The sequence below is a fragment of the Brachyhypopomus gauderio genome, chromosome 11 (genome assembly GCF_052324685.1).
Source record: "Brachyhypopomus gauderio isolate BG-103 chromosome 11, BGAUD_0.2, whole genome shotgun sequence".
Classification (NCBI taxonomy): domain Eukaryota; kingdom Metazoa; phylum Chordata; class Actinopteri; order Gymnotiformes; family Hypopomidae; genus Brachyhypopomus; species Brachyhypopomus gauderio.
Window position 1 is genome coordinate 10,101,750 of NC_135221.1, and position 15,953 is coordinate 10,117,702.

General features: G+C 49.7%; 1 protein-coding gene across 2 annotated transcripts in view; it reads left to right on the forward strand.

Moving 5' to 3' along the window:
* Positions 1-384: 384 nt before the first annotated feature.
* ppargc1b (peroxisome proliferator-activated receptor gamma, coactivator 1 beta) overlaps positions 385-15,953 on the forward strand; it is a 37,303-nt gene continuing 21,734 nt past the window's right edge. The window contains exon 1 of one of the 2 annotated variants that reach the window (XM_077021842.1): positions 385-730. In XM_077021842.1, the coding sequence (XP_076877957.1) occupies positions 650-730 (81 nt within the window). In that variant the 5' untranslated portion in view covers positions 385-649. The remainder of the gene's footprint in view (positions 731-15,953) is intronic. The other variant, XM_077021841.1, reaches the window with a different exon arrangement.

The following is a 15,953-nucleotide window of genomic DNA, read 5'->3' on the forward strand; positions in this document are numbered from 1 at the left end:
AAAAGCAGGGTGCTTCATCATTATTAGTGAAAGCTGGTCAGATATCACTGAAGGTGGGAAACACACTAACAGAATTTCCCCAATAAATCCCCTTCTTTAGTAGAAAGAAGTACACCTGTAGACATTTCGTCTTCGTTTTGCTTATTGCTGACACATTACTTGATAACAGTTCTGATATGCGCTTCCCTTTGAAACGTACATGTCAGTTCTAAATGTTTACAAATATAGAAATTTGCAGGTGCTTGTTTGGGAATAAATCCTGGCCTAAATATGGCTGTCAGTGAAGTGGAAATAAAAAAACAGCCAACGCTTGCTGTATAAATGAGTCACGGGGAGTGAGAGGGTTGAAACACTTGAAGCATGAGACCCGTTAGGTAGGCTATCCTGCCTTTTGATTGATTTTGGTCGGTAGCCAATTCTGCAATTTGCGCAACTTTCCCACGGAATCAGCCCTTACTGTGAACATTCCTTGAATGCCCAAGGAGGACATTAAATTTTTTTTAATTAATTTTAAAACAGTTTTATAACAATACTCGCTTGACTTGAGCGCGGTCTGCACAGCGCCCCCACATGGAAGAACAGTGCCACTGCACATGATCCAACCTGTATACTCCGTCCTCTGACTTCTCCGGATCTCATTCTCTAGAAGATGGCGGACTGCGTTTCACTGTTAGATGAGGAGCTCTCTTCCTTTGTCTTCAATTACCTGACAGAAAACTCTGCGAGCCAGGTAAAAAACGGTCATGTTCCGCATGTGCAGGGTCGTGCCTTATAAACCCCGACTGTGTTTTTAAACGTTATTCGCCGTAGCGCTGCACAGGGTCATCTTTACACCGGTGCCGTGGCGGCGTTTGCGCGCCGTGCAGCCGGCGTCTCGGAGCCCTGACGTGTGTGCTTCACGTGGAGTTCGGAGGAAACGCTTCAACGGGAAAAGTATTTCATCATTCAATTATTGCGGAAATGGGTGTTTAATAGTAATTTATCGGAGGCAATAACAAATATATAACTTAGAAATTTGCAAAGGCTTGATAAATATTGCATTAAAACTTGGGATTAAGTTGACTAGTTTGCCAAAAGATCCGAATTGCCCGGCCAGGCGGACACGTGGGTGGCAGCCTGGTGAACTTGTCAAGCGGCCAGATCGGGGCTCGTTTTATTCTCGCTATGCGTTGCGTCCGTATGTTGGGCTCATATTAGCCAGCAAATTGAATGGAAACTCGAATTTATTGCTACGGCATGTCTTTTCGCAGGTATTGGCGTAGCCGACAGTTGCTTTGTATTAAATCTTGGGCAGCTGTGCTCGCTGGTAACCAGCTCACCATGTGCGATAGATAGATTTAAAGGATACGCGTGCTTCACGTGTGGGTTTGTGCTTGTGTGTTGGCGCAGACGGAGATGCGCCAGTTGGGCAGTGCAGACCGCATCCCGCTCCTGTAACGAACATTACAACCATCACTGATGATTTATATGAGAAGTTGAACAACTCTGAAGTTGTTCACGGTCCGTGTGTGCTGTCAGGTGTGTTTTATTGTTTACACGGGGACGAGGTGACTGTGGCCAGATAATTGTACATAATTGCGTAACCGGCACATTTGTGTTTGCAAAACTGAAAGAGTTTGAGAGCAAAACAAGAAATGGACGTGGTATTGATCTTCGCGTGCGTTCTCTCCGTATCCTGGATTTATGAGTAGACGTTTCAAAAGCACAGTTTCCTGAGCGAGTCGTGCAGGTTTGAAGACGGAAAGGAAGCATTTACAGTCATGCAAGATGCGCTGGACACGCGGTGTGTGAATGTAAATGTATTGGTGGGATTACAGGTGTGCACGTGCGCTGCTCCAGTGCTGCTCCGTCCACCCGTAACAAAGTCAATACATGTTTGCCGAAATTCTTTCTATCGTGCATGTTTCCAGTTTTGAACGAGTAGTGAAACACTTTGGGTCTAAGCGGAACACACTTTCCACACTGGACCGGGTTATCCAGAATTCAGCTGTCCGTGGTCCACATGGACATGTTCCGTGTTCCTCATCTGCTGTCCCGGCGTCGGCGATAGTGTCTTCCGCTCCCACCGACGACGCGCTCGGTCGATGTTATTGGACTGAACCGAGTGTCTGGCCGGTGTAATAGTACTCCGTCCTCGTGACCGGGGTTCTGGAACACGGAGGTGCTGCAGTCACGCGCTCCGTCGTTACGCGTAGTAGAAGGAGGAGAACGTAAGCGGTGACGCGCGCGCACGACAGCCACACCCCCTCCTCTGGGCCGCATGTGCCGCCGCTGCGCAAAGTAGAGCGGCTTAAATCACGACTAAATTCACCGATCCCGCTACTAACGTGTCTTCACGGATTTTTGTTTAAAACATAACTGAGCTCCCTGATGGATTCATTCAGATTTGCGGTCTAAATAAACCAACTCCACTCCACAATGACATTGAACCATAAAAAAAAGTATTTAAGAATAAAATGCGCACGCACGTATTTCATACCTGAGATGCTGGGGCGCTGATGGAGGAGGCGGAGAGCCTGGGAAGAACATGCAGGTGTACATACTGCAGCAGCTTTGGGCCCACAGGCTCACTAGACACAGAGTTGTCGTGATGCGCAGCACTGCAGTGCGATGTGTTCTGCTTCCGTGATACGGGCTGAGTCACCTGTCTTGACAGAGTAAAGCAAATGTATTTACACCTTGAAAGGTTTCAACGCTCTTGGCTCAGCTGTTTCTTTGCACAGTGCAACTAATAACTTTATGCAAATTCGTTACCATAAATGTGCTGAGCTGGCATGCTGTTTTAAGGACGGTTATGATAGTGGTATCGGGCTGCACGTTTACTTAAATTTGTGCATATTCCACCCACTACCACCACCCCACACACACGCGCGCGCACACACAGACAAATCAAATCTGCTTCAGTATGATTATGAAAAATGTTCCTGATTAAAATATTATCAATATTATGTCTGGGAGCATAATATCTATCCCTGGGATTTTAATTTTTAAGACATTTAATAACTGAGTGTATTAATTTCTAATGTATGAGAGTGAGTGCCTGCATGCCTCTTGCAAAGGGGCATTTGTTTATTTTGGGATTTTTATTGCAAGATTTCTGGTTGCAGCGAAGCTCGCATGGCTTTGCTTGCGCCTCGTGCTTTGGACGGACTGATATTCTGATGTTTTGCCTTCTCCAGCCCAGTTACTGTGCTGCATGTCCTCATGCACCAGTTGCCTCCCTGTAGGGAGCAGTGTGATGGTTGGAAGAGGCTGCTTCCTCCACCAGCACCAAGGAGGTCTGTTGTGCAGCTTTGCGAAGTGCCTCTGGGCACGTGTGTGGATGCACTGTCACGGATCACTGTCCGTCTCTGACTGTGGGGGAGTCTGTGGACTGGGGAGGCGGGGGGGGGGGGGGGGGGGTGCGTCTGATATCAATAATTAATCCAATTAATCTGTCATCAGCTGATTGCACAACTGGCATCAAAGGTTAACCTTTGTTTTGGGTCCTGAGGCATGAATCCCCATTGGAGTCAGAAACTTCCATCTTTTGTTTTGGTCATTAGCCACAGCTCTTCTCTCATTTCTTTATGCCTTTCAGTTCTTACTTCACTGTTAAGCATGTATTCAGTGTGCTGCTTTTTTAATGTATTGCCATTCTAATAGACCACATTCTTCTGAATGAATGATGCATTATGATGGTAGCTGTTAAGGCTATAGTCTGTAGCTTATAGCATGCTCATTTAGATTGAATAGATAGCCAGCTTGCTATTGCTGGTCAGGTGACCTGACCTTGGGTTGTGCCTCCAGGAATATATCTCATTCTCTCCTTATAGTGGTCAGGTGCAGGCTAAAGCCTTACAGTGTTTATAATGTGGTCATTCGGCAGCCATTTTATCATGGAATTTTTATTTTCGTAATTGCTATAGTATTATAATGTTCAATTGGAGTTGAGGCTTGCTTGGCCTTAAGTTTAATGTTGCTATGAATTTTTTTATGGTTACAAAGATGATTAATTATTGTATTGTATTCATTATTATTAATTAATGTAAGTTAATAATGATGATGCAGATCAGTATACCCAACTGATCCTGTCAGGATCTGCCTGAGGTTAGCCAGGCAGGCGAGGTCATTATTTATACTGGCTCATCAGGGCCAGCCAGACTCTGGGCAGCAAATTTGCAATCTAAAGAAGGTCGCAGGTGTGTCAGGTCTCAAAAATAAGGTTAATCGCCTCCAGATTTTGTGAAATGAATGAACGCAATACATTTTGTTGTCTAGATGGTGCTGGTGGGTGTGGAGGGTGGTGGACAGTGTAACACCAAAAGCCAGATCTCATCATCTGTGTTTTGTATCTAGAGCCAGTTGTCTTCTGATCTCCATGAGATCTCGGAAGACAACCGAATGTTTGTAAATCACTGATTAAGGCTTGTGAGCCAAATCTTGGAATCCTGGTCTATGCTGAAAGTCTGGTCTGGGGTCGCCTGCTAGCCAAGTCTGTCTCTTGATGTAATTGGACATATTTTCAAGAAAATTGCAGTCAGGTCCAACTGAAAGTCTTGCCTAGTACCACATTAAAGAAAGGATGGCAGCTGTGGAAATGTGAATGTAAGAAAAGCACTGTTCTTAATTCACACCTATGTAAAGGTCAGCACCTGCAGGGGTCACAGGAAATGCTCACGTCTACAGTCAACCAGCACATCTATTCGTGTTAAGACAACTCACGTTAAGGGATCAGCCTTTGTTTTGGGCAGATGCTTCCGGAAGATGTACGGCCATGTGAATCACAGTTGTGAAGAAGCTAAAGGTGTGAGGGGCTTGTGTTTGGTTTGGGGTGGTGTAAGACGAGTGCACTAAGCCCTAACATGGCGGTGTGACATCAGGGGAGGATGAGCTCTGTCCAGTAACCACTCAGGTGGAATAAACGAACCCTGTGAAACATTCAATTAAAAAGCAGGTTTGGAGACATGCTAGCTATAGGCTTGTTGTTACAGGCTTGCACACTGTTGACCCTGTTTCGATTACAGTATGCGCCATGCACAGTGAAATTTGATGGCCCGCTTTTAAGGGGCTAACGGCATATAAACCTTTGCTTAAAACCTGGTTACATTTTGGCTGCAGATCATTTTGCTGATGTTTTATGTACGAGTCCATCATTGTGGGTTGTTGAAATGGCATATGGCATACGAGGGACTCCAGAAACTTGTTGAGATCCAGACACGGTTCAGCAAATATGTAAACCCCACACTAGTCTGTCATTGATGCAGGGTTCTCCTTTAAGAATGTCTCTAAAGTACCTTCAGACATAAATAGAGCTTTGTCACAGGTATAGTGGAGGTTTCAGGGATCCAACAGTTACACCCCATACTACTCCTGCTGAAGTATAGTTGAAATGTTTTAAGCCCATATTGGTGGCCTCCTGATGTCACACTTTTATGTTCTTCATCTATGTCATTGTACAGTTCTGTTGTCCATGAATCCTTTCATACTTGGATGGTCACAAGTCTATCTGACACAGCAAGCCGAGCTATTATCTTCTCTGTGAAGCACAATGCTATTGTTGTACTCAACACCATTCAGATCCACCTCGGTGCTGACTTTTCAGGGAGTGTTTGGGGGAAGATCACATGACAGATTATGAGCTAAAGGTTGGAGACCCACGGGAACAGGACGGCAACGCGAGGCAGACGAACACGTTGCCACGGTGTACCGGGTTGCGGCGCATGCCGCATCGGTGTTTACGGAAACGGCAGCGTTCGCAGGGACGCTGTCTCCTCCTCCACGAAACTTTCCGTCCGAGACCGAGGGTGGGTGCAGGGGGCCACTCCCAAAGCAACAAAGCGGCACAGTGTTCCTCCGCACGGGGTGTTGGGCTCGGGCAAGATCGCCCAGCCAGGGAGGCCTTGCACTGGGGCGGCTCTCTCTCTAGTAGTGCTCTGAACTCCTGACTCGCTAGGCCTCCCGCCAGTGGATAAAAAAAAAAAAAAACTCTTCAATTCCATTATGGTCATTGAGGAGGCCCGGCAGGACAAAGGGTGTCCACCAGATCAGAACCAGGTGAATGGACCTCCCCTCTCTCGTCCGTGCCTCGGTGTCTGTGACCTAATTCAGCAGTGCGCTTTTGGCTTGGCAGGCCTCACTAACACCAGCGTGACTGTGCCTCTGGATTTTGTCACTCTCCTAGCCAGCCTGGACCGGCTGCACTCACATGGTCCGCTCTTGTGTGCACATGGAAGTGTGAGGGACATCCTGCTGATTTGGGGGTCACAAGGCTGCTTCCAGATCCAGCCACTTCGCCGAGGACCTCACCGTCTTCTGCCCACTTTTTCACCCACCGTTATGAAACATTTGCGCTGTAGCTCGCTAACTTGCGAACACGTCATGCTGTGAGACCGTCACGTGCCTGGTTCTTCTCTTCTCTGGTCCCTGATCTTCTGCTCCAGCCTTTGGTCCCATGGCTGTGCTGCACTCTCATTTGTTTTTATAGCACAGATTTAGCAGAAATGTGACTTGGAAGTTATGAGACCGTGACTTGTACTTTTACTCGTACAGGCCTGCATATTAAATCAACATATACCTAGCGAGGTGTTTTTCTATAAAGAGCATTTCAGCAATGTGGTAATAAAGGGTGTTGTGACACGTCCGGAAATACCACATGTTTGTAGAGAAGCATTCCATACCTACAGATATAACTATAGGGCACTAAAAATCAAAGGAGGGCGGTTTCACAACACTCCCGCGGTTTGGATGACTGAGTAGCGCATAACGTGATGTGCGCGATCTTGTCTTATCGTTGTCCAGGTGAGTGCAGTTTTTCTAGGTAAGCATGACAATGCACATTCAGAGCCCGATTCCCACAGAGCGACACGCGAACACCTCGACGGCTAGCGTGCAGACACCTGTAAGCAGCGGGATACAGTGTGGATCGCTGGCATCCACGAGACATTCTGCATCCTTGTCCTGGGGTGGGGCGGGGGTTTGACATACCGTCCCCAAGCACAGTGATCCATGGCCTTGACGGGTGTCTCTAGACCGGCAGACTGAGCAAAACTCTCCAAAGATCCGTTTTCAGTCGATGCTTTTTGCCACCAGGCAGAATTCTTGCAATCACAAGTTCCGGACTCATTTTTATTCCCAGCAATCACAAGTTCCGGACTCACTTTTATGTTAAGAGTCGCAGAATTCAAAGGCTTGAATTCTGCGCACTCTACAAAATGCCCCCCCCCCCCTCCTCCTCCATTAGTCCTTTCATGTAGTCTCAGTACTGCGTGTGCTTTTCAGCGGCTCCCTGATGCAGCTAGTCTGTGCATGACCCTATTTCAAGCCTTGCTCTGCCTAGAACAGAGCTGCAGCGATCTCATTGGCTAGCATTATCATTTTCCCAGCATACATTTGAATATTTGGCTTTCCCACACGGTCGCACAAACAGCCTCTTTGATGATTCATATTAGACTCAGAATTTGCCTTGACTGAGTTCAAAATTGACATGCATTGTTAATAGCTAGCACCTAGCGGCAACGTAGCGCTTTGCAACAAGGTGTTATTTATCTTCCTCATGCAGGCTTTGTCACAGGTATAGAGGAGGGTTCAGGGATTGGACTCCTCAGGCCCACGCCCTGATGAGGAAGACTACTACTGGTGGATGTTCAATGAGGGAGCCAACCTAACTGTGATGGCTTATTGATTTCTTTGGATGTGTTTCTCTTGAGGTTATTGCACAGAAGGAAAACAATTTGCACCTCGACATACTTTCTTGACAGTTTGTTTTCTGTTTTTTTTGTGGGTTACATTATTTCTAAAGGATAAAGCTGTTTATAACTTTCGCACCTACCGAGTTTTTCTTGATGGCTGCTCCAAAAACGTGGAATTCTTCGTCACGTGAACTAATGAGATGGGGGCCTTTAGGTCACGGTGAGCTTTTCCATTCTAAGCAGAAATCACTCGTTTATAAACGCCTCTTTAAGTCTGCCAACATGGTGGGAGAGGAGAGGGCGGTCACATGGCGCTGGCACGGCTGCCAGCTAGTGTTATGGTTTCAAATCCCGCCTACTTAGAAGTCAGGGCATGGTTGGTCTTTCATGTGGAGAGCATGGCTTTGTTTTATTGGAGCCACCACAGAAGTGCCCGTTGATCTAGTGATGGACCATAGAGTGGAGTGAAAGGTTTTGGGGGCGTCTCCAGCAGGAGGGTCATTAAGATGGGAGAGGCACACTGGAGTGTTTGTCTCTTGCCAATAGCTCAAGGTTAGCATAAAAGGCATGATTGTTAAGACTCGCAGAATCGCTTTAGTAGGACGTTCCAGTTCTGCGCGTCTCTTAAAGAGCGGTTCAACTCTCTGAGGCAGCAGCTCGCAGGTTAACCGGCAACGTTGCGGACGGTTTCCTGCTTTTCTTCTCCCAAACTCGAGGAAGTTCCAGACACAATGGTTTTATACCTTACATTAAAAACAATTGCTTCATCTGTAACTTGGTGGGGGCCCCGGTGTGTCCTCCGCAGGCAGACGGACAGACAGGAAACGGCTGTGGGAGGAAATTTCAGGGGATAATAAGTGAGTAAGCCATCCTGTTGTCCAATAGCAAGCCTGTGACTTGCACAAGTGAATCCCACTTCCCCTGGCAAACACCCACGAATTCACACTGATGGTGGTGTGAACTCTCCCTCTTATCCAGAAATACTCCACTAGCCCTTCTTATGTCGACATGGATCGCTTGCTTAACATCAAAGGAATTTACGAGTGGGAAATCTACAGGTGTTTTTTTATATATTTTTTTTCCTTTCCCAAGACCGGTTTCTTCATCCATTAACATGTGAACTCCTACCTATGTAGTGGTTAAATAACTGTGATTATCCCTGAGTCTATGGCACACTAAATGTGAGGGATAGACACACCATACATATCTATCGATGGAGGGGGCCTGAGGCGGCCATTAGTGAAATGGCCCTTTCTCTTGTTTGGAGTTACTCCCCCCCCCCCCCCCCCCCGAAAGTTTCTCTGTCTGCTCCCTGCTGGAGCAGACCGGAACAGAAGTAATGTTCAGAGGACAACCAGTGACACGGGGACCTCCGACTGGGTCTGCTAATCTGCTCAGGAGTGGGCTATAGAGGGACAGAGATGGATTAGCGAGATGGCCCTTCCACTTGCTGGCGTTCAGCACTGGTATTCAGAAAGTCCCTAAGGACTTTCTCAACTCTGTGTAACTGTTCTCATCCCTGATATGGACATAGGGAAAAAGGTCACGCCGGTACCCAGCACCCCAGCGCAGCCCACAAGAGCCGATCCAGGCACGGGACCTATGGGGAGATACCGCAGCGCGGAACTGCTGAAAAAGACGGAAATTTCCAGGCTCGTGGGTCACTCGGTTGAGACCCGGTATGGAGTGGACACACGATTACCCCTGTGGATCATCATCTGCCTCTGCAGACTGATTCTGTGCTGCAAAGACACAGGCGGCAGGCGTCTGCCAATCAGGAGAGAGCGCAGGAGCACTCTTCTTACTGCCGAGAGGGCGGGGTCGCCTGCGAGATGGAGTGATTGCGCTTCATGGCTGTGTATTATTTAGTGCAGTCCAGAGAAGGCGTCTTTTGCTGGAGGGCAGCTGGATCCGGTTCAAACCTGACTGTCAGAGATTTACTGCAGAGATGAACCGGTAGCGGTTTTTACACGCCATCATGTGTGAATGAAGCGGTTTTTACACGCCTTCATGGTTTTAAGGAGAGGAGACAGATGAAGGCCAAAGGCATTAGTAGGCCTTCTCCTCCCACCTCAGGGTCACATTCAGTGAAGGCCACGATCGCCATCATTTCTCCTGCCTGTGTTCAGGGTAGAAAAAAGAATACCTCGATATCTTCTGCCTGAATGATGGTCAAATTTATCAGAAAGGACAGGTGTTTCATAGCCCTTTTAGCTTTGTGTGTCAGATTATAATTTACATATGTTTGCTCCACCCTCCACCCCCCCAATATGAAGATGTAACCTGGTGCAATTGCATTCGACCACGGCAGGCTGTGATGACGGATGGGGGGAATCATTTGTTTGTGGAGAACTCAAAGGGACGTCCCCCTTTGATCTGACAGCTGTGAAGTTCAAAGTGGTCCTGCATGTTCAGAGGAGCATGTGTGCTTTTGCAGAAACCATTCGGGTCCCATCAGACAGCAGCCGCACTGACACAACACGCCGCCCGTCACCCCTGACGCCTTCAGTTAGACTGATTTGAGGAAATATTGGTCAGGTTGTTCAGCCCCCCCCCCAGCACCCTTCTCCGCCGCGACTCTCTCCCTCCGTCCGACTCCATCTCACTTCTATTCCAAATAAGGCGTCGGGCTGCTGTGCCAACCCTGCCATCACGTGCCCGCACGACCACACAGATCTGTGACACCGTTCTCAGAGCTGCTGCGGGGACTAGCTGCTTCTGCTGTGTAAACAAGTTTGCAATGCTAATCTCTTCCCATCGCTTCTATGGGGTAGCGGAGAGAGAACACCAGAGGCAGACGTATCCGAGCGAGCGGGAAGATCACCCCCCCCCCCCCCCCCCCCCCCCGGGTTGGCTCGCGTGTGACAGTAACGTCCCTCGCCGGCTACGTGTTGCACATGACCTCAAGGCCTCTCTGGAGTCGGGGCTGCCGGCTCTTCCTTTGGGAGGACAGCAATGTCGCGGTGAAGGCTACGTTAGGGAAAAGGCCGTCTAATTCCTAACCCGGTACAAAGCCGTGGCTTAAGCCTTAAGTGGCACAGATCATTCGGTTGATCTTTCCCTACACCTGCTACCAGCTAAGCTCACTAACAGCCCTGGAATTAAGTTATTTAATGTTTATAGCTTCTCGTGTACTCCTGTGTGTGAAGGTGGAGCTATTTGTGTATGTTGTTTCTGAAGGTGGCTCACATTAAAACTGCTGGACTTAAAACTGTGTACTGCTGACTCGGCTTGGGGGGAATGTGCCTGGTGGTAATGCCATTATCCTTGGGTCACAGCACCAGTGTCCTCCTTAGACTCATGGGAGGTAAGCAGGTGGCAGCAGGAATGGAACGGGCGCGGTTTGGGTCGGGCGGAGTTTGCATGTCGGCAGTGGCTGGAGGACCCGTCGGAGCTTGGGCGGAGGGGCGAGCCATGCTGCAGCGTAGCCGCTAGGCCGGAAGAGACGGAGCGGCGCCCTGCTGATGAGCACTGTGGCAGGAGGGCTGAGCGATGGCCTGCTAGCGTGGCAACAGCGCGTCACGGAGGCAGCCCTCACGCTGCAGCTGCCCCTCGAGGGCGTCTCCGTGGCGATTTTGCTGGCGATACACCGAGCGGAGGCTGACCTCTGTGGCTCGGCCTGAGCTGTCATTTGATGATTGCTGTTTTCAGGCGTTTGGAGGCAGTAGTATTCTCGCATGACGGTTTTAAAAGCTAGCTAACGGATTTAAAGGCTAGCTAACGACGTGCGGTGAGTGGGAAGGCTACATGTATATGGAGCCTCACGTGTGATTGAAGCCCGAGACTTGTGCGGAGGCAGGGGGAACAGACGTGTGATCATTTCCCACGCAGAGATCAGCTGCCAGCATAATTATGAGCGGAAAACCAATCCGAAGTCTTAGTTCGCGGAAGATGAACCGTTAGTAATTACAGCTCTTGGCTAATAAGTACTGATTTGAGACAGACACTGGGATCCCCAAAATGGCACTTACAGATGGGGAGGGATTAGATGCGGAGGCTGTCTTTGTGGGCGTGACAGTGGTTGACTTCAGGCAGGCAGTGGAGGGCGGTGTTCTGGGGTAAGTTATGGCTCCTACCATCTGTCAGAAGAGCAGACCTTGACAGTCATGAGAAGGAAGCGCTCAGGAAGGGGGCGATGGCATCTACCGTGACCTCCTAACGTTCTCCAAAGATGGCTTCTGCTGAATAATTTATAACACCCCAGGCCTTTACGTTCACTGCTGTTTGAGTGTAGTGTGTGTGAGCTGCTGGTGTGTGGGTGTGTGTGCGAGTGTGTGGGTGTGTGTGTGCGAGTGTGTGGGTGTGTGTGCGAGTGTGTGGGTGTGTGTGCGAGTGTGTGGGTGTGTGTGCGAGTGTGTGGGTGTGTGTGCGAGTGTGTGGGTGTGTGTGCGAGTGTGTGGGTGTGTGTGCGAGTGTGTGTGTGTGTGTGCGAGTGTGTGGGTGTGTGTGCGAGTGTGTGGGTGTGTGTGCGAGTGTGTGGGTGTGTGTGCGAGTGTGTGGGTGTGTGTGCGAGTGTGTGGGTGTGTGTGCGAGTGTGTGGGTGTGTGTGTGCGAGTGTGTGGGTGTGTGTGCGAGTGTGTGGGTGTGTGTGCGAGTGTGTGGGTGTGTGTGCGAGTGTGTGGGTGTGTGTGCGAGTGTGTGGGTGTGTGTGCGAGTGTGTGGGTGTGTGTGTGCGAGTGTGTGTGTGTGTGTGTGCGAGTGTGTGGGTGTGTGTGCGAGTGTGTGGGTGTGTGTGCGAGTGTGTGGGTGTGTGTGCGAGTGTGTGGGTGTGTGTGTGCGAGTGTGTGTGTGTGTGTGCGAGTGTGTGGGTGTGTGTGTGCGAGTGTGTGGGTGTGTGTGTGCGAGTGTGTGTGTGTGTGTGTGCGAGTGTGTGGGTGTGTGTGCGAGTGTGTGGGTGTGTGTGTGCGAGTGTGTGGGTGTGTGTGTGCGAGTGTGTGTGTGTGTGTGCGAGTGTGTGGGTGTGTGTGTGCGAGTGTGTGTGTGTGTGTGCGAGTGTGTGGGTGTGTGTGTGCGAGTGTGTGTGTGTGTGTGTGCGAGTGTGTGTGTGTGTGTGCGAGTGTGTGTGTGTGTGTGTGCGAGTGTGTGGGTGTGTGTTGGAGGGGTAGTAAATGTGTGTTGGTTCGTACTCGGTTCCCCCGCTATCTTCTATATGCCTGAATGTCCGAACGCCACCAACATGGACCTTTGTGTTTCGGGCTCAGAAATCACTGACACCGTTAAACCGGCGAGATCTTGCGACTGCACTGATACGACCGTAAGCAAAGTCCTCCAGAACGTGTGCACGCCGTGGTGGCGAAACGAAAGCAAGGGCAGAGAATGAATCGCACACACACCGTCCAAAGTCTTCACGAATGAGGCAGGGCTGTCGCACCAGGGCCACGCCAGTTCCCGCCTTCCCCCTCAGACGGCAGGTGTGGGTGCCCTTCGTCCAGCGAATGCCAGCTGACAGGCGGATGGACTTTAACCCTGGTCACGGGGCGCAGGGGAGGGAAGATGGCAGCCGTTTGCTGGAGGGAGCACTTCTCTTAATTGCGTCAGTAAGCAAATGATAACTCTGTCAGGACAAGGAAGTGTAATGTGTGGTTCTAGTTATACAGTATAATGAATTAAACTGGTCCATAATATCAATATTTCATGAAACCAATATTTCGGGTTGCTCATTGTGCACTGTGCCCACAGCTCTCATCAGATTTGATGGAGAACAGTCAAGGTTTTTCTTTTTTCGAACAAAGTTTCTTTTAATTCCTTTAAGTGCTCTCTCCGGGTGGTCTCCATCTATTTCAGTAACGCAGTTCCCACAGCGTTAGACGTGTGCGAATGCTACTAAGGTTTCCACTGGCTTCCCCGTTGTCATGGCATTGACGAGGAGGCGGTGAGAGAGAGCTGTCAAATGGCGACTGTACAGCCGTCCGAGATGAAGCGTTCAGTTTTGCTCTACATCGGGAACTAAAATGGGATAAAAAAAAAAAAAAAAACAAGATAAAGGTGATGTGTCTGTAGGATTCCCGAGCAGCGAATCTGGGCCATGTTAGCGTAAGAGGCCTTGAGGGATGAGGACCACTTTCTTAGCGTTGTAGTTACCTCCCTGAGGAGGGCCTGTCACCCAGCCCCGCCCCCTCCCCCCCAAACCCCACCCCTCCATCGTGTCAGTGGGTTTGTGCTGGAGCAGAGGCGCCGCCCTGCAGGCAGTCTGCAGACTCGCTGTGTGTGCGTGCGCCAGTGGGCGTGGCTTCCCCTTGCTCCACCCCACCCCCCCCCCCACCAGACGCGGCCGCAGAGGTTAGGAGGTGCAGGTGTGTTCATGTTACGGAGGCCAGTCGGTGCAGTCAGCTGTGAAAGAGCAGAGCGACACACCTTGGAGATTGCGGGCTGGATGAAGGGGTGTGGCCTTATAGCCGTAGAAACCACATGGCCCCTCCCATCCCTCCAAGCTTCCATCAACCCCCCTCTCCCCCTTTAAATGCAGATCTTGCCGGATATCTGTTCTGCCCACTACTCTGCTGCCACCTCTCTCTCCTCTTCTTTCTTGTTCAGTTGGCACCTCGGTCGTGGGCATAGGGGTCGGCTGAGGACACGGGTATGCTCTCTTCCTCTCTCTATCTCCCCCCCCCCCCCCCCCCCCACCTTTTTTTGCAACTTCAGGGGACAAAAATATTAACACTCTGCAAATGCAGGATTGTGTTGCCGGCCCCAGCACGTCACAGATCAGCTGGCCCGATGATGGCACAGGAGCAGATGAGGTGCTTCTGGGAGTGCAGACGCTGCACCCAGCTGCCTGCTGGGGAAGAGCCGGAGCTGAAAGTGTGTCTCCCCCCCCCCCCCATTTAACTCGCCTCCACCAATCAAACACCTCGACTTTCGGTTCCCCCGGTTACCACAGAATGATGATGCTGCACCTTTATTAAACGTTTAATAGCACAATGATGTTTACACATTTATTTTGCATCAGCTTTTTTTTTTTTTTTTACATTCTATATTCTCAATCGTTAAAGTTAAACAATATACAGTGTGCATTGAAAAAGATGCATGCAGGATATAGTAGAGATGTAATTACGTCCCTTTGTGCCCTTAATCTTTATTGACTCACTTTGTATATCTGTCACCAGGCTTGGCATGAGGTTCCAGTCACTCAGCAACAGGCAGAAGCATTTCTATAACAGCACACACAACCTCACCACAAGAGCGTAGCACAACGAATGGGTCGAGATGCTTTGGCAGCTTGGGGGTGGGGCCTCACAGGAGGTCGTACGCTTCACACTGGTACAACGCCAAGCTACATAGATTGAAAGACTTCCAAAGAAAGCCCGAAGCCCATAATCAAGCCAATTACCAGCTTCTCTTTCCTTGGTTCCTCATTATTCGCTAGTGGTCTGCAGTAGGTTCGGTGCTGGAGACAAACCGGTTTCTCCTGTATGTTCACGACGCTCATTGGAGGCAAGTGTCACGAAATGGTCTGAGAACTCTGCTGGCAGGTGCGAGGCTAATGATTCACGCCACGTCTAATTAAATGTTAAACGTTCACTCCGATGAATGGGACGGGTGCGCTGTTTTTCTTACCCGTAGACCAGTGCGTGTTGCATTAAGAGTGCAGAGGTCTTTCACAGTGGTGACACAGTTGTGCGTCACCGATCGCAGGGGCACTGTGTGTTCATAATGGGTTCAGGAACCTGCGAGCCTCGCTGTGCACTTCTGTGTTCTCGTGTCGTGTGTGCATAACCTCGAAATGGTATTTTCAGCGTTGCTGATCATGCAGGCCTTGGGTGTGAATATACCTGCGTGTACTCAGAAATGCTGCCCACATCATTTAGGAAATGAACCCTCAGCCAAGGTGGTATCTGACGGGTTTACGTGTCCACCTAACGCAGCGTGTGGACTGCGGTTGTAGAATAACCCCTCGTATAGCGTAGACTCAGAGTATGTGCCAAACCGTAGGCTACATGCGTAACTGTGGTGGAGGCTTTCTCTTAATGACTTGAATTAGTTAGCAGTCGCTTGTAGTTACTAAAGGTTCAAGGGGCAGAGCTAAACTAACTGAGATGTGCAGCCGTCGCCCTGCTGTTCCAGCGTTTATTATTCATGGGTCTTGCTAGAGTATGAGATGGTGTTAATCCGATCCAGGCCAGGACCGGCGTGGAAACGTAGAGTGCGCTGAGGCCATGCCCGGCTTCTCCGGTGCCACACCTGATCTCACAGCCACGCAGAGGGACGAGAGGCTTTCCTCTACCCCGCAAGTCCCGCGCTGGGCCTCCCGGTATTAGTACCGGAAAGTCCTGATCTTTACAG